Source organism: Molothrus ater, chromosome 6, assembly GCF_012460135.2.
Source record: "Molothrus ater isolate BHLD 08-10-18 breed brown headed cowbird chromosome 6, BPBGC_Mater_1.1, whole genome shotgun sequence".
Lineage (NCBI taxonomy): Eukaryota > Metazoa > Chordata > Aves > Passeriformes > Icteridae > Molothrus > Molothrus ater.
Window position 1 is genome coordinate 29565510 of NC_050483.2, and position 24411 is coordinate 29589920.

At 39.7% G+C, this 24411-nt stretch overlaps 1 protein-coding gene across 2 annotated transcripts in view; it reads right to left on the reverse strand.

The window, feature by feature from the left end:
- RAD51B (RAD51 paralog B) overlaps positions 1–24411 on the reverse strand; it is a 398879-nt gene that overhangs the window by 118574 nt on the left and 255894 nt on the right. The window contains exon 10 of one of the 2 annotated variants that reach the window (XM_036383247.2): positions 9066–9144. The exons of the other annotated variant lie outside the window; for it this stretch is intronic. Coding sequence (XP_036239140.1) covers positions 9066–9144 — 79 coding nt within the window. The remainder of the gene's footprint in view (positions 1–9065; positions 9145–24411) is intronic. 2 annotated transcript variants of the gene reach the window in all.

Consider the following 24411-nt stretch of genomic DNA (forward strand, 5'->3'; position numbering starts at 1 on the left):
AGAAACAACATACCTTTGAGCTCTGGTGTGCTCTGTGTGAGGCCCTGCCTCTGTATCCAACATGAAGGTGGCCAGCATCACATAACAGAAATATCAAAGTTATGCTTTCACCATCCTGATTTAGTGCTTTTGGCTTTTACTACTGCATTCAAATACATTGGCTTGATTTTCAAAGGTAATGAGCACCTCCAGGTCCCACTGCCTTTGGTGACAGCTGCAGCTCTAAAAATCAGTTTAAGATAGTTTGCATATTGAGAAGAACTGAAGGAAAATAAAAGGCCTATTGTGTATATATGAAGAGTTAAAACACTACTGATTGGTGGTCTGTGAGTCCCTTCCCTTTTCAAATGAATTTCACTTCATGTTTTATTTGGTTTTCCTGTTGATGCATCCTGCACCCTCCAGTGCTAAGCTGGTGGGATCCCACATACTTTTCCTGGCATGTGGTGTTTAAAATAAGAGACCTCAGCAATCGGATATCCTCAGCATTTCCAGCTATTGAACAAAATCATGAGTGCTGTGATCCAATTTCAGAGCAGAAGAGGAAAGATATAGAGTAATATTCTCCCTGTGCTGGTATGGGGCAGACAAAAGAAAACTAAGCAAACAGGATGTTCTGCTCCTCTGTGGACTTCAGCAAATGCCACAGCAGACAGGATATGGTCTAGCTCACAGCTAGGACTCACAGCTGCAGTGTATGTGCCTGGCTGCCCAATACCTTGTTTGGGTAATTCACTCACAGCACAAATGTAGCATGAAGGAAAGTAAAAGATGTGGTGTGCATTTCCCACCTGTCGTGTCTCAAGGCTACAGTCCTTCATCAAGCATATGCAGTCTAAAGGAGGAATGTGGTATTTATATATGCTATTAAGAAATTATCTCATCCCATCCCTAAATTCACTCAGAACATCTTCACCAGTGCAACACTTGGTGCTCACCTTTGGATTTCAGCTGCTTATTCTAAGCCTATTCACTGAACAGCAAGGCATATCTCAGCTGAGGTCTCCACAACAGCACACAGCACTCAGTTCAAACTACTCAGGCTCTAATATTCCCCAGCATTTTCTAGAAACATCACTCCTCACATCTCAGCTAATGTTTCTGTAGTTGAAAAACTAGGACATTTACATGAAAATGAGATTCAGTGGACAATAAAGTAAAATCTTTTCAACAACATCTTTTGTTGAACTGTTAATTGCAGCATCATTTGCCTTTGCTTCCTCTTCACCCCAGCAGGCTTGTGCTGCCTTGCCTATGTGCTGAGCCCTAAGGCAGACCCTCTAAGGTTACTCAGGTGGCAAACCAAGGCACAGCCTGGGCTGGAACACCACACTCTAGCAAAATGCTGGCTAACCTTGTTGCTTCTTTTATCTCTATAATGCTTATTTAACTCTATCTGGCCCTGAAATTTAATCTCAGAAGTTTTTCAGGGGTCTTCATGGAACTGAATGACAAATGACCAGGTTTGGTTTTATTACAACATAAACATGAGAAGCAGTGCTAAAGTTCAAAGGAACATTGCAGAAAATACTTTACAGTAACAGCCCAACATTAGGAATTTTAGGGAACGACTGTAATGAGAAAAAGCATTTGAAGTAAACCACTGTTTGCTGAGAGGGTTTATCACATGTGCCTGTTTCTAAGAAAGTGCTCTATATTCCTATTCCATGTTATCAAGATAGATTTAAGATTATATGAGAAGATAATTTAAATCTGTGACAGGGCAAATCAACACATCAGATGCAGAGATACATGAAGTTGTTCAGGGTGTGTTAATTCTCAAAACATAGAGGAAGTTTCAAAGAAAAACAGCACTGGGGTCAAAGCAGTGGAAGCCCTATTTGTTAAGTGTTATCCCTGTGCTAGTAAGCCTCTCCTCAGGCAAAGTTTCCTAGTTTTGATGAAGTGCTATTCAAGTGTGCTTGCTCACTCAGAATTGCACTCTGGAGACTTCCAGAGTTTAGACTGTGCGTAACTTTTGGATCTCCTCAGCAGAGGCAACAATAAAGTGTCCAATTTCTCTTTGGAAAACAGGCTGTACACTTCGGGATTTTACAAGACTTTAGTAATACATAAATTCCTATAGCTAAAGAAAAGTTGCGTGTATTACCAAGGGTAAGTATTTTGGGTCATAGTCCTCTCTTTATTGCTAACTATATTTTCATAAGATCAAATGACACAGTGATGGCTTCACCAAACATGTTAGTGGTGAAGCCAGTACAGACATAACCTTTGAGGATAGCAAAAGAAATTTAGTTGTGCCTACATGAGAGAAGAAAAAATCACTGAGACTTAAATGTCTTTTACCTTCATAAGCTGCACACAAAAGCATGAGCCTTTACTCTGGCTGGAAAACAAGTTTTTGAACAGACATTTATTTAGCTTCCTATTCATGAATGTGTTCGCTTAAGAACATTAAGTCCATTTTAGGTACATTTGACCTTATTTTACAAATCTGTAGCTTGAAAGATGTGACATCTACATTAAATCCAGGCAATTACTAGTAAAGTCTTAGTCTTCCTTGACAATGTTCAGTTCCCAGAACAATATATTGTCACAAATCACAGACACTACCTCTAATCAACAAACAATTACACTCCTTATGTTAAAAGCCTTTTGGAAAAAAGGCCATTTGCTTTAGCACTATGCTGAAAACCCAGGGGAGCAGCCCACTTTGATCAGGAATTCATTACAGAGAGCCTGGTAAGGAGAAGATTTCTCTGAAGTGAGATCATTTTGTCCCAGGAAGCCTATGCCAGCCTTGAAAAGAGGGGAACAGACTTACACTCTTCAGTTAATTGTTTTAACAACACTGGATTAAAAGAAATTAGTTTTGATTAACACTTGTATAAATGAGAACAGATTTGGCACACTGCTTGCACTAAAACTTTTTTTTGTGTTACATTTAGTAGAACTTCCGACAAATTAAATGCTGGCACTCCAGTTGCAATGTAGTAAAGCACTTAGGAACATGTTTGGCTTTAAGTGCAAGACAGCAGTATCTTCAGTATCTTTACATGAACCTTTAGAAATAAGCAGGTAATTCAAAACATTGTGCTAAACTGGATTTATCCAGCATAATATCCTCACACAAGTTAAGCTCACAGGAACAAACATGGCCAGAAACTCTATCAATCTACTGCCTATGTACTATGCCACTATGTGAAAGGTCATGTTTGCAGAGAGAAACATTTAATTTTATTGAAATTACAGTTTATTTGGTTTCTACTGGCTCTAAACCCAAGATGCCTCTAGTCTTCCTTCACCATTAAAATGTTTTCCTTCCATTTCTCATCATAAACATTTTTAGTTGGTTTTGCATCTGTGCTCTGTTTCTTTGTCCTCCTTCATTTGACAGCCATGGAGTTTGGCAACTCCAGCAAGGCTTTGGCAGTGCTGCTGCAGAGCAGTAGAGCAATTCTCACAAACCGATCTAATGACGACACCCTCACCCAAGCAAACAGGTTTAGCAACCCACTCCTCAAAATGCCATGAATTGCCTGAACAAAAGGACATTTTCATTGATGTCAGCTATATCTGTGTGGGTGACGTTGCTGGCATTGGGATGATGGCAGTCTTATTTTTTCTCATTCCTTAGTCCCAGGATGGACTTAACCTACAAATTGATAGTGCTTCTTTGCTCTCATTATTACAAACCTGTTAGAAATAGCATGAGACTTTCAGCGTCCTGTGGGGAATACAGCAAAAACGGTTCCACCCCACAGAGATCCTAACAATGATCAGTTCATCTTTATCCCTCCAATAGGCCTGGAAATCACCAGTGGCACTGCAAATCTTTTACCATCTCAATAGCAATGCACAACTCTATTCCCATTAATCTGTCTTCCACCCATTCACACATCAAGAACAACCCTGCTTCATTTTACAGATTATATCCATGTTGCTCCAGACAAAGGTCACTTTATAGTTACAGTTCTTCAATTGAATAAAAGCTTTTGATGCAGTAAATCATTGTCTTTCACTGTTCAAACCCACACAATACAATACAAATAATGCTGCCCTTTCTTTCAGAATTCCTTTTCTACCTCACTACTTGTTTCTTTACAAAATAAAATGAGGCACTTTTCACTTGCTTCAGCCATAGAAATTAGTTATAGCACTTTGGAGACAGTTTGCCATGCTGCACTACAAACCCAGACCCTATGCTATTTAGAGATCAAAATGAGCCTCTTTCATTACCTTAGTGACAAATGAAACATAATGTACCAAGGTTTCCCTAGATTTAGCTGTTACTAGATCTTTTCCCTACCGTGAAACTTAAGACACTCTCTTCCAAGTGCCACATTCTTTTGTTTCTACATACAATAAGTTACCTGCCTCAATAGGACATTACATGTAAGGTGAGCACATTTGTGTTCAGACAGGTTGCGTGCAGTGAAAAAGAGGGCAGCAGAAAGGGTGGATTAATAAACTAATTATTCAGTCCTGTGGCAAAAACCCCTAAACTCTTCCCTTTAGCAATACAAGGTATTTGGGAGCCAGTCAGCAGGAGACACGAAATTTTGAGGTTAAATTTATAGACAGTTATACCTTTCAAAAAGGAAGAGTAAAACATAGCAAGAGAAATCATTATGCCAAGTACACTCATGAAAAATGGCAACCATTTAACAGCAACACTGCTTTTTGTAGCACTGAAGGGCCTTACAAGAACTGAAGCCAAAAGCTGAAGGCAGACAAATTCTAATCTGAACTACAGAACAAGGGTTTTGCATCAAGGTAGCTAAAACTTGAAAATACCATCAATGAAAACTAGGAACTCACATTTCTTTATGTCTGCAAGTAATAGTGATTACTTTTCTAGAAGAAATTATTCAGTGCAACAAAGTTATCAGGTACCTGAAGGAAACATGTATCATATATGGGAGGTCAGTTTGGATGAACTGATAATTCTATCCATCTTTAAACCCTATGAAACTGAAAATATATCATTACTCAAAAGCACATCCTAGCTCACTAATAGAATTTGCCTAATGTTTTCAGTGCTTCTGAGTTTTTCCATGAAGTGCAATGGTAATCACTTAGTTAAAGCATTGAGTCCCAACAGACTCTTCAGCTGGCAAAGAGCCACCGTGTCCCCGACTCCTTTCACAGCAGCCTCCTCTTGGTAACAGAAGGCATTTGCTTAAGTGAGATGGAATGAGATTTCCACAAACAGCTGAGCTGTTGGTAGGTAACAGCTAGGCTTGTTGCCTACTTGTATTTATACCCCAGAACACTGCTCCTTCTAAAGCTAGACTTGGATGATCATCCACAGCATACAGCTTCAAATCAGTTTCATTCAGCCTATCTTTTTCACATATGTGTGCACAAAGCTAAGCAGCACCTTCTAGTTCAGCTGGCCTAACCCAGGATGCACTACATTCAATTTCAATGAAACTGCAATTAGGCAAGAGCAGCTAAAAATTTCTTCTGTCATACCAGAACAGAATTACCAGCTAGCAATTTCCAATCAAAACAGAAATTATATCATAGCCAAGGAGAAAAATAATCTTACAACTTGCACTCCTAATCAAGTAGATCTGGAGCTCTTTTAATTTTATTCTTCTTTTTAACGGTATGACTTCACTCACTGCAACTGGTTGAAACAGGGAAGTTGCTGTTCAACTGGTATTGAAACAGGGAAGCGACAGCAAGTTCCTAGAACAGCAAACACAAGCTGACAGTAAAACTTCCTATATTTTGCAGTGCTTGATCCAGGTTTCTGCCTTTTTGTCTAAGATCTCTACAAAATAAAAATTGGCTGTCAGACTGGATTCTGCACTCACAACTCAGGTTCATCAAAGTATGACACTGGCAGAACATAACATGACACTGCATTGCAACATAAAGGCAACTGAGGGTACTTTTGGGGTTCCAGTCCACTCCTGCTATAGCACAGAGCAATTTGAAGCAATGAAGGGAGGAGGCTGAAGACTTTTCTTTGCTAAATTTCTGACTGTCCAATCTTGCCTTTTAATCATCACATTTCATTTCTCTAGTCTGAAAGTGGAAATAAAAGAGTGAGTGCATAAATGGATTCTCTTCATCCCTGAATGTTTCAGGTTTATAAAAGCAAAGAAGTTTTCTCCAAGGGACCCTTGGGCAGCCTGGAGATCTCCTCTGAGAATAAAAGAGAAGCAGTTCTGCCTTCACAAGGGTCTCCTCCAAAAATTTCTGTGCTTGCACTGAGGCCATGAGATGCAAAGGTACCAGGGAAACAGAGCAGCAATTTACGTTGACAAAGAGGATTTTGATACACTCCTCCAAATGGGGCAGCATTACCATCTTAATAGCCTTTTGCTCTCAGCCCTCTTCCTGAGGACGCTGGAGATTTTTGCAAATGGAGAACAGTTCCGCTTCCCATTTTAACTGCAACAATAGCAGAAGGGCTCCTTAAACTGCATCAAATAGCAGTCTGTGAAATCCCTAACTAGCCACACTGCCTCTCCTGCCGTTTTATTATCCTCCAGCCCACAGAACAAAGCAGGGGGGAGCTCCTCCTATTTTTTTTTAGCCTATTCCACACATCCTAATCCCTCAGAGGTGGCAATGGAAATTGCTTGTGGAACTGTTAAATCACACTTTCACTTTGTCTTTCATTCCCCATTCACCCTCGCTAATCAGGGAGCTTCCAGCTACATTTTCCGATATCAATTTGTTTATGGCCTATTGGTTAATGGTCCCAGGATGGGACCCCCTGAGTAAAAAGAAAGAATCCTGGGCACTTCAGCCAGCTGCTGCTTCTCACCAGTTCCCACATCTACCCACTTGTTCCCATCAGCCACCCTCAATGTGCTCACCTCCTGACACCAAGGGAATCAAAGTACAAAGCCTGAATGGCAGAGTTGCCTTTGGGAGCGGGCTGGGGCACAGATCCCACTGGTTAGTGCTCTGTGGCGTCCCTCCAGCAGCCACAGGCTGGCCCGTGGCTAGGTGCCTGACTGGCATCTTACCTTGCATCCAGCTTCCCTTTGCAAAGAAGCACCAAGCACAACTCTCAGAAAAACTCTAGCATGTTTTGAACAAGGCAGCCTGGTGCCATTTTCTGCGTCTTATCCAAACCAGACATTTCCTGGTGATTTGCTCACTTCCTGTTTCCACAGATATAATGATCACTGAAATGTGGGATGAGGCCATGCAATATTTACTTTTACAAATTTGTGAGATGGTTCATGTGTAAGTGCTTACAAGTCTCTGTAAAAGAGTCTGGGGCGCATTATTAGGGGAACCATACCCTTCTTTGCTACCCATCTTGGAGAAAAATATCTAAATTAGAAACATAATTATGTAGTCAGAAAGTAATAAAAGGCTCACACAGAGAAGATATTCTTGTTGCCTTTCAAAATGCACACAGAATGCCTGATATGAATACATCAATTACTTAAAGAAATCCAAACTGGTGTTTTATCTGTTTGTAGAAAAATGGCAAATGATGTTTTAAATGTACTGCCCAGAAACACAAGGGTGTAGGGAAAAGAGCAATTGCCACACTTTTAATCCAGTGCTGTTCTCCTATCAGAGTGCTCTTCCATCATGATGTGTAACCAGGCCTATTTGTTCTTTAAAGGTATGGTTCAGCCCTGGGAAAGCTATACTCATGGCTCACAGAAAAGAGCTGAAAAAATTAAGATTGACTCTGTACAAATTCTCTCTGTTTCTGAAATAGGAAAACTTTCTTTCCCAAAGTTTCATTACATTAGTGCCTGAGGACAGAGCAGGAAATTGTCTGCCTTTTAAAATAATGACCAGAAACATCTATGTAACTCAAGATATCCAAGACAGAAAAGTAGCTTATCATCTGCCCTATACTGAAACAAAACACATCAAGACCAACTCTTGCAAGTACTCTCCATTTAAACTAATAAAAATTGTTTCTAGTTCCTGTAGACTTTTAGAATTACTGGTACCAAATAAAGCAGATCAAGTGCCCAAAATGCTATCTAAACATACACTGAAAATAGTATCCAAAGGCTTAGGAAATGCTGAATAGACACCTCCCCCTTCATTACAATTACATAGCTGTATCAAATGGAAGCAAAAATGCACCATAAAATATTTTCATTTCGTTTGTTTTCTGACATTTTGCATCACCTGAGATGTAAGCATATGGAGTCACTAGGAAATATAAATATGTCATTAGTCTGGTACAGCCTGTTTGAATGTGAGAAATGTGCAATCAGAACTGTTCATATCCCTTAAAATGCCCATAGTGCCTCATGAGATCAGTGATTCTCCATCACTGGAAACTGAGAACCAGCTATACTCACTTGTCTTATTGCCCTGGCTGCATATCATAGTGTCCTCCCTGTACAGAAAGTGACAGGCACTGATAGTTTTATTCAGTCTGTTAAACTGATGCAGTGATAAGGAGCCAGGCTGCATATCAAAAGACATCAACTCAACAAAATTGATCTACGAAGGTTTGTCAAAAAGTAAGGATGTTTGTTGGGATAAATGGGAAAAGAAGGGAAGAGTTGTACTTCTCTCTTTGCTGTGTCTAGAAGTACATGATTCAGGACACAGCCACAAGGAATCCTAGTTCCCGGTCAGCATGGTATTAATATCCAGCTTTTCAGCATAACACTTCATATCCTAGAGAACCTGAGGATAATTTAAGACCATTGGGCATTAGCATTACAATGATCACAAAAATAGAAAACAGATATTAATTTTCTTACTGATGCCAAACCATTTGCTAAAGAAAAAACATTCATTAACACAGGCTATTAAGGATAGATAGGTGTGTTTCTCCTGAAGAAACCTATTCCATCGGGCCCCATGTTACCCAAACCATTCCACTTTACCTTGGAGAAAAACAAGGAGCCCTGGTTAATAATTTCAGGGCCCATTTCTAGATCCATGGAAAAATGCAAGAACCAATTTAGGGTAATCAAGAAAAAACAGTGAATTCAGCAGAACATCCCCTTGTTAACCAAAATGCTTAAATGTGTGGGGTTTTAATTTGGTATAAAGAGCACAAATTTCAAAAATAGTTGTTGTTATCTACATTCAGTCTGCTTAAAATACTAATTGAAAAGGCAAAACAACCAATACTCTGGTCTTACCCTGAAGAATCAAGCCTGATTTCTCAATGGTGTAGAAAAAAGTGGAGAATGGAGCAACAGGGGATTTAGCAACCAGGAGCTGCAAAGCAAATACATGATGTAAGTATGCATCTTTATAACATACTGATGAAAGCTCAAATCTCCAAAAGCATCTCACCAGATTTAACTTCCAGAAGTAGTAAAGCACACTTCAGATATAACATGTAGTTATTGATCCAGCCTAATCACTTCTAAGTAGTTGAGATCTTCTCATACACATATATAGATCATGCTGCAATTTTTAAAGGATTTACAGGTCCTTAAACGCCTTTAAAAATGCCATTAAAGCAGTACCTTTTGCTTGTCTTACTGGCATCCTGTTAAGCTTAACCATTCCTGCTGTTCAGGCTTTTGCACTCAAAGACAATTTTGAACAAAACTGCTATTGCCATATACAGGGAATTTTTAATTGCCATTAGCCATTCCACAGATATGCCCCCTTGGCTTCTCCAAGAACTCCACCCACTGCCTTGACCCTGCCCCTGGAAGCAGCGTGTCCACTCATGTGTCATCACACTGGGGATGGTAACATGCCATTGCACGTATCTGGATGTCCTCTTCTGCAAAAAGGGTAATGACCATGTCAAGCTTTATTCAAGGATCTTGTCCTTGAAATATCAAAATAGGAAATGGAATTCCCTCAGGGTGGGTGTACAGTGCAATTAAATTTAGCTTGGTACTAGGGTGACACCAGAAATAAACCAAGATCCCTGGCTCCACTATGGTAGAATTGTCCTCTATGGAAGACGAGCCTGCAGCAGAACTGCAGAGACAGAAATGGGCAGAGTAGGGAATGTGGGACCTGCAGGTGGCAAACTCACATAAATGTGCCCAAGCTCTATTGCTTGCCTGTTTGATTTTTGCTCATTGCCAAGGACTGTTCCTTCACAGCTTGCCTAAAATAACTCTTATGCCGTCACCAGCATGAAAGTGACATTTTTACAACATTAAACCAGGATATGATACTGTGAATACTTTGTGAATAACCCAAGTAGGAAACCTGCTGTAGTAGCACTTTCCCCTCTTCCATATTAATTACCATTCTCTCTGGGATTATTTTCTGGAGAAAAGGGCAGCAAGCCACATCCCACATGCCTGATGCACTCTAACAAAACCTGTATTCTCTTGCCTATCATTATTACAGTAAGAATCACAGAATAAGCTGAGCTGGAAGGGATGCACAAGGTTCATCAAATCCAACTCCTCGCTCTGCACAGGACCATGAGTCACACCATGTACCTGAAGGCATTTTCCTAAACGCCTCTTGAACAGGTTTGACGCTGTGACCACAGCCCTGGGGAGCCTGTTCCAGTGCCCAAACACCCTCTGCATGAAGAGCATTATTCCAATAGCTAACCTAAAACTCCCCTGACACAACTTCAGGCCATTTCCTCAGGTCCTGTCACTGGTTACCACAGAGACAGCAGGAGGAAGACTGCCAGGAAGAAAGTAGAGTGAAGAGGAGTTGCCTCCAGGTGCTTCACACACTCCCTCAGCTCTGAAAATGCAAGGGAGAGGATGGGGTGGAAAAAACAGTGCAAACACTCAGGTAGAGTCTTCCACAACAGTTGGCTGTTTAATTGGAAAGGCCTGAAGTGAACAGTTACAATTCTGACATCTAAGGTCAAATTGTTGGCATTCCATGCACTACTATGCACATAAGTACTAACCTAAGTATGTATGTGCACTAGGCACAGTTATACATGCACATGGATAGACATTCAAATAACTCTATGTACATTCTGTTACTGCATTTTTATTCAGTTACAGTATGTGCATAGCTATGTATAGCAATGAAAAACTATAATAAATCACTTCCTTTCAGCAGCACATCACAGGGCCCCTCTGAAAGGTGGCTGCTGCACAGCTACATCTGAGGCTCCAAATTATCTTCCTTTCCAGTGAAATGGAAACAGCTCAGAATATTCAAAGGTATTGCTTTATTTTGAATGTTTGCCCACTGAGAAAAAGAGCCTTTTAAGTACAATTGCACATTTCACAAGCAGAAAGAGTACAGAGAATTCATTTTTATAACATCAAACTATAGTATTTAACATAACATTAAAAAAAAAGTAAATATGTATTTAGACTTGTTTTTCAAGCAAAATCAAAAAACTGTAAAAGTTCATTGCAAATTATCCTCTAGCAGAGCAGTCAACAGAGAGTAGGTTCTTATATGTATACAACGAACTTATAAAGCATGGAAGAAAATACATATCAAAAAAAGAATTATGTTTGGAAGGCCAGGAAATGGAAGTATAAATCAAGGATTACCAAAAATCAGCTGATGTTGACTCTGGAAAGATTATTAACAATAGCCAAAAGTAAATAAAAGTTGCATTTATAATGAAATTACATTGGAATAGTAATTATATATATTTCTAGATATCAGTGAAAAAAAAATTCTCAAGTAGGACAGTACTAAAAAAGAAGAAAAGGCAGGTAATGTGAATTTATCCATATCACATCGATACAGGAATAACAACTGAGTGGAATGAAAGTTCCAGGAATTTAGCATGTTCAGCAGAAGTAGATAATCTCTATCAGGAAACTATTCTAAGAAACAGCATGTGAATTCAGGCCTGATAGCTAGTATTTGTCACTTTCCTATCAACTTGAAGATGATACAACATAACTGAGAAGCAGCAAACTTAGTACCAATAAAAGAAGAGGAAAAAAATATAAACTAGTGAGTTGATGCCTGCAACCTGATAGTACTATGCAGGGCTTCACAAGATATTTTGAAGTGAGGAACAACACAACTTGGACGCAGGACTCAAAGGCATAATAAGGAAATTTGCTGATGATACTAAATTGTGAAGAGCTGTTGACTCCCTCAGAGACAGGGAGGTCCTGCAGAGAAACCTTGAAAATTTAGGGGACTGGGCAATCACCAAGTTTAACAATGGGAAGTGCTGGGTTCTGCACCCAGGATGGGGAAACACTGGATATAAGGACAGACTGGGGAATGAGAGTCTGGAGAGCAGTGCCACAGAAAGGGACCTGGTGGTCCTGGTCTGTGGCAAGCTGAACAGAGGCAGCAGTGCCCTGGCAGCCAGGAGGGCCACCTGTGTCCTGGGGGGCATCAGGCACAGCATCACCACCAAGGCACGGGAGGGGATTGTCCTCTCTGCTCTTCACTGTGGCAGTGCTGGGGGCAGTTTTGGGTGCCACAGTCTAAGAAGCATACAACGGTATAAGAGAGTGTCCAAAGGAGGGCTACAAGGATTGTGAAGCATCTTAGGCAAATATGTATGAGGAGCAGCTGAGGTCACTTGGTCTGTTCAGCCTGGAGAAGAGGAGACTGAGGGGGGACTTCATTGCAGCCTACAACTTCCTCATGAGGGGAAGAGGAGGGGCAGGCACCAATCTCTTTGCTCTGATGACCAGTGACAGGATGGAATGGCTGAAGTTATGTCAGAAGAGGTTTAGGTTGGATATCATAAAAAAATTCTTCACCTGGAGGGAGGCTGGGCATTGGAAGAGGCTCCCCAGGGAAGTGGTCCCAGCACCAGCCTGACAGAGTTCAAGAAGCATTTGGGCAACACTCCCAGGCACATGGTGTGATCCTTGGGCTGTCCTGTGCAGGGCCAGGAGCTGGACTCTGTGATCCTTACAAGTTCCTTCCAACTCAGAATATTCTATGATTCCATGAACTAAAGTCTTGGAAAACGGGGTAAAAGAAAACATGGCTGTCATGCCAGACATAGATGACATCCTTTTTCAAAGAAGGATATCATCTATGTCTGGCATGACATAGATGACATGCCAGACATAGATGACATGCCAGACATAGATGACATGCTTACTTTAGAAGCCTGATATAAATTTGAACTCATCTCTTCAGATCTCTGTAAAGCTTTTAACACTGCTAAATGGGAACTGGTAATGAAAAAAACAAGGATAAGACAGAAGCTGTAAGACAAAGGTGGAAACACCTATTGGAAAGAAGACACTTCCTGGGTGTACCTGAGATATTAGTATCTCACTTAGATTGACCCATAAGGTGATGTAGTCAAGACAGTGACAGACCCAGTTGTATGGGGCACCACCACATATACCTGGTAAAACCAGGGACACCTGTGTGTTTCTGCACAAGATACCAGCAAGGTTTAATCTGGGAGACTGTGTACCCTACAGGTCACTTATGAACCCAGACTGCAAGAGAGGGGCTGTATGCTGCTGAGGAGACTGGAGTGCTCACCTGAGACAGCACTAGAAAAACATTAGCTCAGTGATTCTGGCAAAAATGAAGGCTGACAGTGTCTGTGTGTGTAAGTGAATGGGAAAAGGGAAAATGAGAGAATGAAGCAGGAAGAAAGAGAAGAGCTTCTCAAACTGACAACATTGGCAGAAGAACAGATTTGCAGCCATAAAGACATTTTGGCTGGAAATTTAAAAGATCATAACTACCAATAAAACGAGACTCTGGAAGAGCCTTCAACTCAAAGAAGAAAAGCTAAAAAGTTAATCTTTGCTTTTAGGATTCAGATTAAAATATTTATGAAAGGGATATGAAGCAGTGCCTTGGGAGCACTTCATGACCTGTTAAGTCTCTTCAACTCCTATGGGCTTCCTACAGCATCAAAGCCCTGCCAACCCATGTTTTATGCTGATAGAACTGACAGAGTTGGAACAATGCATGCTAACAATGACCTTTGATGGCTGACATGCAACTAAGGATTTTGTGGTGAATAAACCAAGAAAAAGTTGATAGTTTTCAAATACAGAATCTGTAATTTAAAGGCTTCTCATCTAAATCTTCTAGTGAGCATCTGCTTCTCTCCATAAGATTCCTAACAGCCACCTGAGGATGTGGAGAACACATGGGATCTTCCAGAATTCAGAAGTAGGCAGCACAGGCAGACCAGGAATTTATAAAACTCACATATATTCAAGTATATGTCTTGTTTCAATTCTCAATCACTCCTGCCTGAAAACTGGGGAGAGTACAGGGAGATGTATTATCTGAACCTGGATCTGAATTCAGAATTATTTCATAACAAGCTGAAACACAGATCTCTTTCCACAATCTTACTTTATAAAACTTAAGATCATGAACCAAAATTTTCAGTCCAACATAGAAGATTTCCTTGGTTCCTTTTTTACTTCAGGAAAATAAAGGAAAATAGAACTCCACTAATATTCCTGATGTATGTAAAGCAATTTATTGCACTCTTTCCTAGCCAGGTAAGTGAAAGACACACTTTAGTGCTTCAGTGATAAGCACTATTTAATCATTAAATCACAATTTATTAATGGAATTTGATTCCAATTAATTTTGGAATCAAAACCAAATCCAGGCCCCACCATATTTTTTCCTATTAACACTTCAGTGCAGTTGAAGTTGCACCAAAAGTAGTACACATTTTGAGATAAGTAAACAGTAATGGTTAGTAATAGGCTAAAGAAATTAGCAGGCATTTTGATTACAAAAATAATTTTTTAAACAGTGAAATTAATAGAAAACAGACATAAAAAATGATGAAACAATACTGAGTCTTTCTAATTCATCCTATGATACTTCTGAAATGCTCTCCATGAGCTGCCCATGAGCTTCTGGAATGGAACGTAAAATCCATCAGCAGTTATTATGCTGCTGTCCCTCTAAAGTGCAAATGATGGAGATCAATGAGGGAAGTAAAAATGAAGGCTATTTCAAGTTTTGCCAAGTCCAACCTCTATAAAATGGTAAAATCGTAGTTTCCTTTCTTTTCTTTCTAGCATCACATTTCCCTGTCAAGAGGTTTGTAATAAATATTTATTATTTGACAACAATGTAGAATAAATATTAAATGACTGAAAAATCATTTCTGCCATAAGGCATGCTAAGAGCACAAAGGTACTATGTAAGAGGAAATATATCACCTTGATGAAAAGTGAATAGAAATTGGATAGATGCCATTAGATTAGATAAAGGAAGATAAATGTGAGACAAGCAGAGCAGTTGAGAGAGAATTGATGATGACAGCAGAAATATTGTACATTAATGTTTGCTTTAGTTAGGGAAAGCATTTTTAATAATACATTTTATTATTTATAAGCTTTATGGAAGAGATGAATCAAAGAATTGATTGCAGAAGCCCAGCAGAAAACAGTAATTATTGGAACAACGCCTCCTGTCAATAGCAAGGGAAGTGATGAATTGGAAAAGGTATTGGATGAACTTTCAGAAGGCTTCTGACAACCAGAAATCAAGGCAATGTTCTGCCAAAAAAAAGAGTAAAGATGATGAAGGGGACAGAGTCTTATATCAAATTAGTTATCAAAATGCCAGGATGATAAACAACCAAACAGTGAAATAACAACATGATTTTGACTGAGCTATCAGCTCTCATGTGACTGAAAAATTATGCTTTTATAATGGAAAACTAATGATTTTAACAAAATGAATGGACTAAGATATTTCAATGAAATACTTCAGAAAATCATCTGTATTAACATTAAATGCATCATTTCCATTTAGACTGGAAAGACAACTACTTTTGTTCCTATTTTTTTATGGAAACTATTACAAGAAATTGGTTTTTAGCAATGACTGAGGAACACAATTAAAACAATTTAAAACCTCCTTTAAAGTATGTCAGTTTCTTATCAATGGACAGATTCTTCTCTTTTTATTTTATTCTATGTCAAGCTTTTTCTTACACTGTCTTTTCTCCTTGACTCATATTATTCTTGTCTATTGTACTGACAAAATGCATATAATGTGCACTAGGGACTGAATGAAAAGCAAATCCACATTTACAGTCAATAAATATTTTAGAATTCAGGTCTACTGACTGAATACCAGAGACCTGTGAAAGGAGTCTGGCTCTCATGACTCTTGTGGCCCTTACAGAAACAATGCTGGCTCACTGGGACATTTTGCTAATTCATGTTGCTGTGCAATTGCAGTGAACAAGCTTTGCTAAGAGCTGGTGCATTTCGGGAGAACTCTTCGCTAACACCACATTCAGTTGAAAGAGCATGAGAATTGAGAAGGAAGCCTACACCACTGACAGGGTCACTGAGCAGTGAGAATACTATCTCTCAAGGTCTCAAGGTTTGATTAGACTCATGTACTAATAAAATCAGTGCTAAGCTAAACAAATCTTTCCCATGATTGTGCCAAATTGACTGGGTGGACAATCTTCACGCCAGAATTTCCCCTCTTATTGTAGATCAGAAGGGCTGTTTTTTCAGCTGCAATAGAGCCCAGGAAAAAGCCAGGAAGGAAAACAACAAAGTTGATTTTGCATCAGATATCCCAGCAGACCTCATAACGTTTTTTTCTGCCCTCCCTTCTGCTACTTCTCAGGCCCAGTGTGCCGGAACTTGATATATTCTAGAAATGAAAGCAGCAGTCCTTATTCCGCAGATCATTTAGTTTTGAGTAGGAGCTGCAACTCAGTTCCCAGGGCCAGCTCTGTTTCTCAGTCCCACAGCTCACACTGCCTCCAGCCCACTGGAAAGGTACCCAAGGAGAGAACCAAGAGTTCCCTAAAGGGCACCAACACTGTGGTGGCATTAAGTCTTCACAGAGTTGTTCCCCACTCCCTCTTTACACTGAAGCATCCCTTTAGGGCAGTGGGATGGCTTTTTACAACACAAGAGAAAAAATGGTTGTGTTTCCTACCAAGTTTCCTTGCTAAACACCAATGCTCATGGACCTTGGAGCTCTCTGAGGCTTCAGTCTCACCACGGGTTTTGATTTGACTGGGGAGATAACTGCCCCTTGCTGCAGAAACAGAGAGTGACCCTAACACCTTTCTAGTATTATGGTGGAAAAAAAGTAGATTCAGTCACCTGCAATCATTTACTAAGCTCACGAGATACACCTATAAACAAACAACTGATCTCTAATAGCAAATGATTCTTCGGACAACAACATTTTGTGCTTATATGGTGCCTAATCTACAGACTTTAAAAAGGCCTTAGTAGGGTGGGGAAAAAATAACCCCGTTATGCACTTGGGTAAATTGAAGCTCATAAATTAAATACAGTCCTAAAGATTTTACAGCTGATATCAGTACCAAAATCTGAATAACGTCATTAAATCCTATTGCCTTCATAAGCAAATCACTGTAGAGTTTGACTTTATCAGGACCTCATGTTTTCCTACAGAAACAATTATCCCCTGCTTTGTATCTTCCTCCAAACCCCACCACCAGGAAAGGCTCTCCATGCACAAATTTTCCTCTTTCAAGCAGAAGAAAGCTCAGCCACTCCAGCTGTACTGTGTGCACCCATACACTTGTCAGTAAGAAAGGCTACAGGCTGGGCATTTATTGGGAATAAGAGGTAAACCAGGCAGGCTGAGGAAAAAGAGATATATGCCATCATTCTTCAGTCCTCCCAAATACACATGTACTCTCCCTGTTAAAAAAAAAAAAAGAAAAAAGAAAGGGTGGATTGAAACAGGGCATGCTTAAGATGTCCTGAGCACTAGAGAGGGAACTATGAGAAGTGGGGCTACAAACATGCCCCAGTACTGGGAGTACATGGGGATGTGGAGTCCCTACTGCTTTCATAAATGCAAAAAAAAAAGAAAAAAAAGAAGGAAAAGAAAGAAAAATAAAAAATAAAAATTTAAAAACCAATTATCATTTGGATTAAAATTATTTCTTAGGAAACTGTAATTTAATTTGTGCCATACATAGCACCTGAGAGATGTGGTTCTCTGAAGTCCAGCTGTTTGAAAAAGCTTTCATCAAGGCTAGGTTAAAGGGCCACAACTCAATAAAATTCTTTATAGAGCAGTTTAAATGGATTGCATCTCCTCTTTCCCCACAAGAAAATCCCACCTAGAGGAAACTGTTTAGGAGCGAGTTTCCTTTTTAGTACTTTATGGAAAAGCAACAATGGCAGCTAGAGATGGTTTATGAGAGGCATTCCAGAAACCCAAACCAATTAGTGGAGAAAAGTAGGCAAGCAGAGTTTGTGTACATCCTAAAAATGTCCATTAGCACACATCTGGAAAAAACAGCAGAGTGAATGGGCTCAAAAGGCAACTGACCATCCTGCTGTCGTCTCAATCCCTCAAAATGCAGCAGCACATCTGTTTATTTTCTTTTAATTCAAGGCATACAAATTTTATATATTAAGAACATTGCTAAGAGTGCAAAGCCAAGAATTCCCTGTTTATCATCTTGAGAAAAAATGAGGGAGGGAGAAATGCAGATGCACTTAAGACATTTTTACAGGGAAAACAGCAACCATAGGTGCTGATTTGAGTAAGAAAATTAATGAAGAGAAAGTCTTCAAAAGCTCAAGGGCAAACGTGTAATGGGTTCAGCATGGGAGAAAGAATTCAAAGAAATCTCTATCTTGAAATATCAGCATTGCACTTATATTAACAAATGTAAATTACTATCAAGGAGATCAAACTTTCTCAGCCAAATTTCAACAGATTACCTTTAATTATAAGAGTGTAGCTAGTGCTAGTATGAAGCAGAGCTTTTGAAATATTTAAAATAAATCTCTAGAAATCATGAAGCTATGTAAGAATAGCCAAATTTCAGATAAATCACTTCTTGTCTTTTTGTTTCATCCTAGCAATAATTTCTAGGATACGATCATATATTCTTTTTTGTAAGCCTAGGCAGACCACCTTTCTCTCAGTGCTCCACTCTCAGAAGATGTCAATGAATAAAAATTCTACACCTCTGTATTTCTTATTGAAATTATTTGGGCTGCTTACATACCTAAGTTCTAGCTTAAATTTATGTTAAGCATATGTTCCTAACTCAACTACTAATAGTTTTATTATTTATGTTAGACATTAATCTTAAAGAAGTACCAGGAATCCTGGGACATCATGGTCTTGCCCATGGTAACACAAATATGTGATAACTTGAAACAAAAGAGAGGATTACTTATCCAGTGTGAAGACTAGAAATGCAAGTGAAAAATAAGCATTTTATGGTACTTTTTACTTGCCTCTTCTGAATCAGCAGAATCTCAGGCAGACCTGGCTTGGTGATGTTCTGGCTGTACATTCTATTATCCTAAGAGTACATGACAGTAGCCCGTGACTGTGCTTGCACTTTGTGCAACCACAAATTCTTCCCCAAGTACAGGTCAATTGAGTTGCTTAGGTGGCAGAGAGGTGGACAGAAGGTTGAAAAGCTGACCTACAGAGACACCATGCAAAGAAGCTGAGGTGCTGAGATTGTACTTTTCAACACCAGACAGGACATTCAGGAGGTCGTACTAGTGTCTGAGCTCCAAACCCTCAACGTCTTAGTGATGGCAGCAGATACTCTCAGTGGCTGTGGACAAAACAGGACATTTTACAACAGAAAGAAAGCTCTCAGAGCAGTTTGTTAGTGCAGTTCTTCCTATAGTAATGAAAAACAGTCACAGGCAATGACTCCAATAAAAATAAACCATCATTGCATGCACATGTGGCTGGGCTTACTCCCACAGGAGACATTCAATACTTGCAAAGGAAAGAAATGGAAAGAAAACAAACAAAAGAAGGAGATAGAAATGAAAACCAAGAATCTTTTAAGAATAGAGGAGAAACAGAGAGGACAAGTCTAGGAAATAGGACACTGCAAATCTCAAGCCTGCTATACCTGGCTGGCTTCAGGTGTTCCTTATAAAAAGCAATATATGTACAGAGCACTTATTCACAGTGCACAATGTCAGGAACTGCAAATCAGGATTCATGAGTATTCTTCCTGACTTTGCCACTGCTTTTTGAGCAACTATGTGAAAATCATATATGGACATAAGACATCTGTAGCAACTTTACTGCACTAATTTTCTGCCAGGTAGGCACAGCTCCAGATGTACCCTACATTCCTGTACCCAGAGGCTACAATCCAGAAGGCTCAATAAGCAACAGTTCTGCTATCTCTTTTCAGTGGGGTCCCTCCTCCCCCTCTCATAAAACCAGAACAAAGGCATGTGTTTTGGCTGAGCCTGTCCAGGCAGTTGCTAGCAATGGATGACCAGTCTGCAAATTGTTTCAGCTCTTGTGGTGTGCCAAACATTGGATTTCAAGTGAGAGAGGTCAGCATGAAATATGTAGTGCCATTTAGGCATGGTTTTAGCATCAGGCACTATAATGAGGAGCTCTGAGTATCCTGGACTGAGTAAACATAACTTCAGTGGAAGAAAACCATCAAAACCTCAAATGAGTATCAAAGACAAACAGACAACAAAACCAAAAATTTCCAAGGTGAACTGCCCTGATGTGCTCCAGAGCAACCACTGTCCTGAATGCAATAGGCCAAATCTAACAAAATGCTGCTTTTCCTTAGCTGTCCTTTCCCAGACTGCCAGCACATTCCTGAGCCCTTATACCCAGAGAGCCTTTTCTTGCCTGATGTACCTAACAATACCTTCAGTGGCAGGGAACTGCATTACCCAGGCAAACAGCAAGTTTTAATTGGAAAAGAAAATGAAATCCCAAATGTGTATTCAAATGGTGTCTGAACTGCAGCAGCACAGCCAGGGAACTGCACAAAACCAGGCTGCCTCCAGTTTATTTGCTGAAGTCAGACTTCTGGTGAAACTTCCACTGGGTGAAATACAGGGAGGGTATGCAGGGTAGTCAGCTTCCTTCAGCTCATGAAACACCAGATTCTGCAAAATTCCTCTCCCCAGAAGCATTTTCTGTCTCCCTGCCACATGCCTTGTTCCCTAGTTTGTAAAATGGATTTTGTCACCTTTTCTGTTTCTGAGTGTCTCCTAATTTTCCCAGTGGAGAGTCCTCTATAGGCCAAGGAAACTTCACAAGAACTTGGCCATAATGATTGCCTATGCTATAATATTTTTGAGGCTCAAAGCCCTGATAATTGTCCAGTATGAAGGCTTGTAGCTTTTACTAAGCAGGAGAGCAGCCAGCCAGCAAGAGCGTCCTGCTTACCACAGTAAAACAACGCCAAGAAAAGGGATCTGAGGGTGGTGCTGTGGCTGGATAAAGTAGTTGGGCAACATAAACACAGACTCCTATGGGAATTCTCTTATGTGGCAACTTGTGGTCACTCACAAGATTTACAGAACACCAGGAGTGAGAAGAACAGAAAATAGTTTATGTAGCTTTTCAGAGCCTTGTGTACTGTTCCATTTCACTCCAGTTCTGCAAGTAAGGAAAAAGCTGACGGATCCAATACTTATTTACAACACATACTGGAACAGTGCTTTATCCCAGAGATCTTGTGTCCCAAATTGTGGAGGACTCCTAAGGGAATACCAGGACAATAGCACCAGGGCAGCTCTTTTCAGAATGCATGGCTGCTTCCACCCAGCCTGCAGCCATGGCTGGAAGCTCTGGGGCCAGCGGGGAGCACAGCTTGGAAGCCCAGGAGCTGCATGTTCACACAGAGATGCCACTGGCTCCTCTGCCCATGCCACTGCACAGAGCAAATCACTTGGTTTAATTCAGCAGCACAACATGAGGAATGTACATTAAGTGTGTAATGAGCATATAAATTGCCATCATGATTTATCACTTTTATTATTCTTTAAATATCTATAATAATTTTAGCAACATGCTTATCTTCTACAGATAAAAAGTATCTGCTGTAAATTGAACTTCAATGCCTGTTTCTAATGTGTCTGAAATCTTTATTTAAACATTCCTTCTTTAACTTTCTTTTGGTTTTCTAAATGATGAAAAACACCAACATTATTATTTATAAATTGAAAGAAAATGAATCCATTACAAAATAGCTTCAGAAGCGGGCTCTTCCTATTCTCCACTCATAGGCTTTGAACATCAATAAAAACAAGTGTCCTTCCTCGAGGTAAAGGCATAATCCTAAAATCCCAGACCTGGGCCAAAAAGCTTGGGATTCAACCAAGTAAAAGTCCTAGATCAAAGCATAAATATTTTTTACCCACACTAGTGGCTGCAAAATGCCTTTGACATGAAACAAACAAAAGCCCTTTCCAACTCTTTTGTGAGCTCACTTAGTTCCATTCCTAAAAGCAAAGTCCCTGGAGACAAGCTAATGCAACACTGCTAATTTCACGTGTGAGACACAGCAATTTGATGTTATGCAAAGCCTCAGCAGAGTGTATTTTAGAGCCCACTGGGCATCACACAACAAGGACAAGAAAAAAAGTCATACTAACAGACCTGTGAGCTAATATATACAGATGCAATATGTGTGCTTTTGGAGTTCTGTCACGTTCTACCGATCTTAGAAAAAAGGTGACAGAGTTAATTTAAAATTTAATTTCAATCTTTCTACAAGACTCAGATTTTCTCCAGCAAGAATGTTATTGGGAGAGAATTTACTAATGAATTGGAAATCATTGGCCTTATAAGCATCGTCTATATTGCTGAATGTACAATTGCTGAACAAAATTCTTGAAAAACTTTTCTCTAACAAACATGAACTGTTCTAGAAGGCTTTGTTTACATTTCTACAGGGCAGTGGATATCCAAGAAGCCCATCAGTCAAAGGCAAACATTCTTGTTCCAGTGCATGGCACAGATGCACTAAAGACTGGTCAGCCCTTTAAGATCTCAAATATGGCTTTATAACTCATCCAGGTCTGAAATTTTTGATGACAACAATTTTTGATGCCATAAACAATGATCAGTAAGTTAAAAATATCTTTTTATGTTTGGAGAAGAAACAGAAGCAAAGATCATGTGTAATGATCATTCTTTTCACAGAATTACTGGGAGCAGCATTTATAGCTCTTCAATATTCTCTTGCATGGGGATTATGCTTAAGAAATTCAGACTTTAGGGATCCTAACTACATGTGAACTTTAGAAAAGTTTAGTTATATTCAAAGGACAAAAATATAGCCATCACTAAGAAAATGCAAAACTGTAGGGGGGGAAAAAAAAACCCTCAACCTCTTCTTTCCTGCAGTGGGACCCATATGGCAACCTTTAGTACATGTCTTACAGTGAGCTGTTTACCTTCCTTTCATATATTTAATACCAATTAAGTATATCTGGTATTATCTTAGTAAGATTAGTAAGAAACTCTTTGATTTTTTTGTGCTTCTTTACACTTCTCTTTTTTCAGCTTGCTCAGTTATTTCAAATGAGATGTCCATTATAAGATCACAAGCAAGAAGCAAGGCAAAAACATATGAAAAAAGGAGAAAAAAGTAGTTTCCTCTTGTTTTTGATATGAAATGTACCATGACCAGTTGTAAATATTAACACAATTTAAGAGAGGATTAGGTGATTTTTTTATCTGTAGCTTGAGATGACTCTGGGTACAGAGTTTTGTATTACTGTTTGATAGATAAATAAAGACTGATGCTAAAAGAAACAAGTTCAGTGATGTACACTGAAGAACAAACATATCACTTGGACCAGAACCACCAATGTGCTGAAATAAATGTCAGTTCTGGCTCAGGCATGATAAGGTTTTATTGGCTCAGACTCCAAACCAAACCTTCCTGACCATTGTCAGCTCTGCACAAGGCCAGCTCAAGTGTCCTGAAGTCCATAACTTCCACTTCAACGCCGTGCAGTATGTAAACACCCTGAACTGCAGAAGATATCTGCACAGACAAACTAAACCAAATGGCAGAAAAAAATTTGACTGATTGTTCACTCAGGACTAGTGCAAGAACTTCTGCCAGAGATTCCAGACTCACCGGTAGGAAATGACTGATAAGAGAGACCATGAACCATCACTGTTACGCAAATGTGAAAGGGCCTTGCAAACCCAAGATAAATCTAATGAGCTCTTTCCAGTGCAGAACTTCAGCAGTGACTCACACACCACACTGCAACCTAAGTTTATCACTTTCTTTGATGGGACAGGGGGATTTATTGATAAGTGACCTCACTAGTCATTTCCAAGTTGGTGTTGCTCCAATATGAATACTCAAGGAAGAAGTAATTCATTAACTGAGCTGTGCTTTATAATACTTCTAACCAGTGTTGGAAAAGTTGAAGCTACCCATCAATCACAGTCTGTCAGAAACACTGAACTTCAACACTGATTGAGGAATTTATGGCTTTCTGTTAATATGCAGCCAAAGGACATATCTCTCCTGAATCAAAGTATCTGTGAGAGCTGGAAGCAGGATGGCTCAGGTAGCTATTTATAATGCCTTTTACCTTTTAGTCCCAAGTATCTTCCGGTGTTTCCACCATATGGGTAAAATACACTACCACCCGCTGCACACTTCCTTTCCATTCCTGATTGAGCAGATGTCCCAAAATCCCATGGTATTTTTCCAACAATTACAACAATCAGTCCAAAGGAAGGTAATATTTTGAAAATTATCTATTTTATTACCTTCTTCTTGCATTAGGACGGGTAGGTATGATAAAGTTGGCAAGGCAGCTCCCATTAAGTCTGCAACACTGGAGATAACCAGAACCCCCT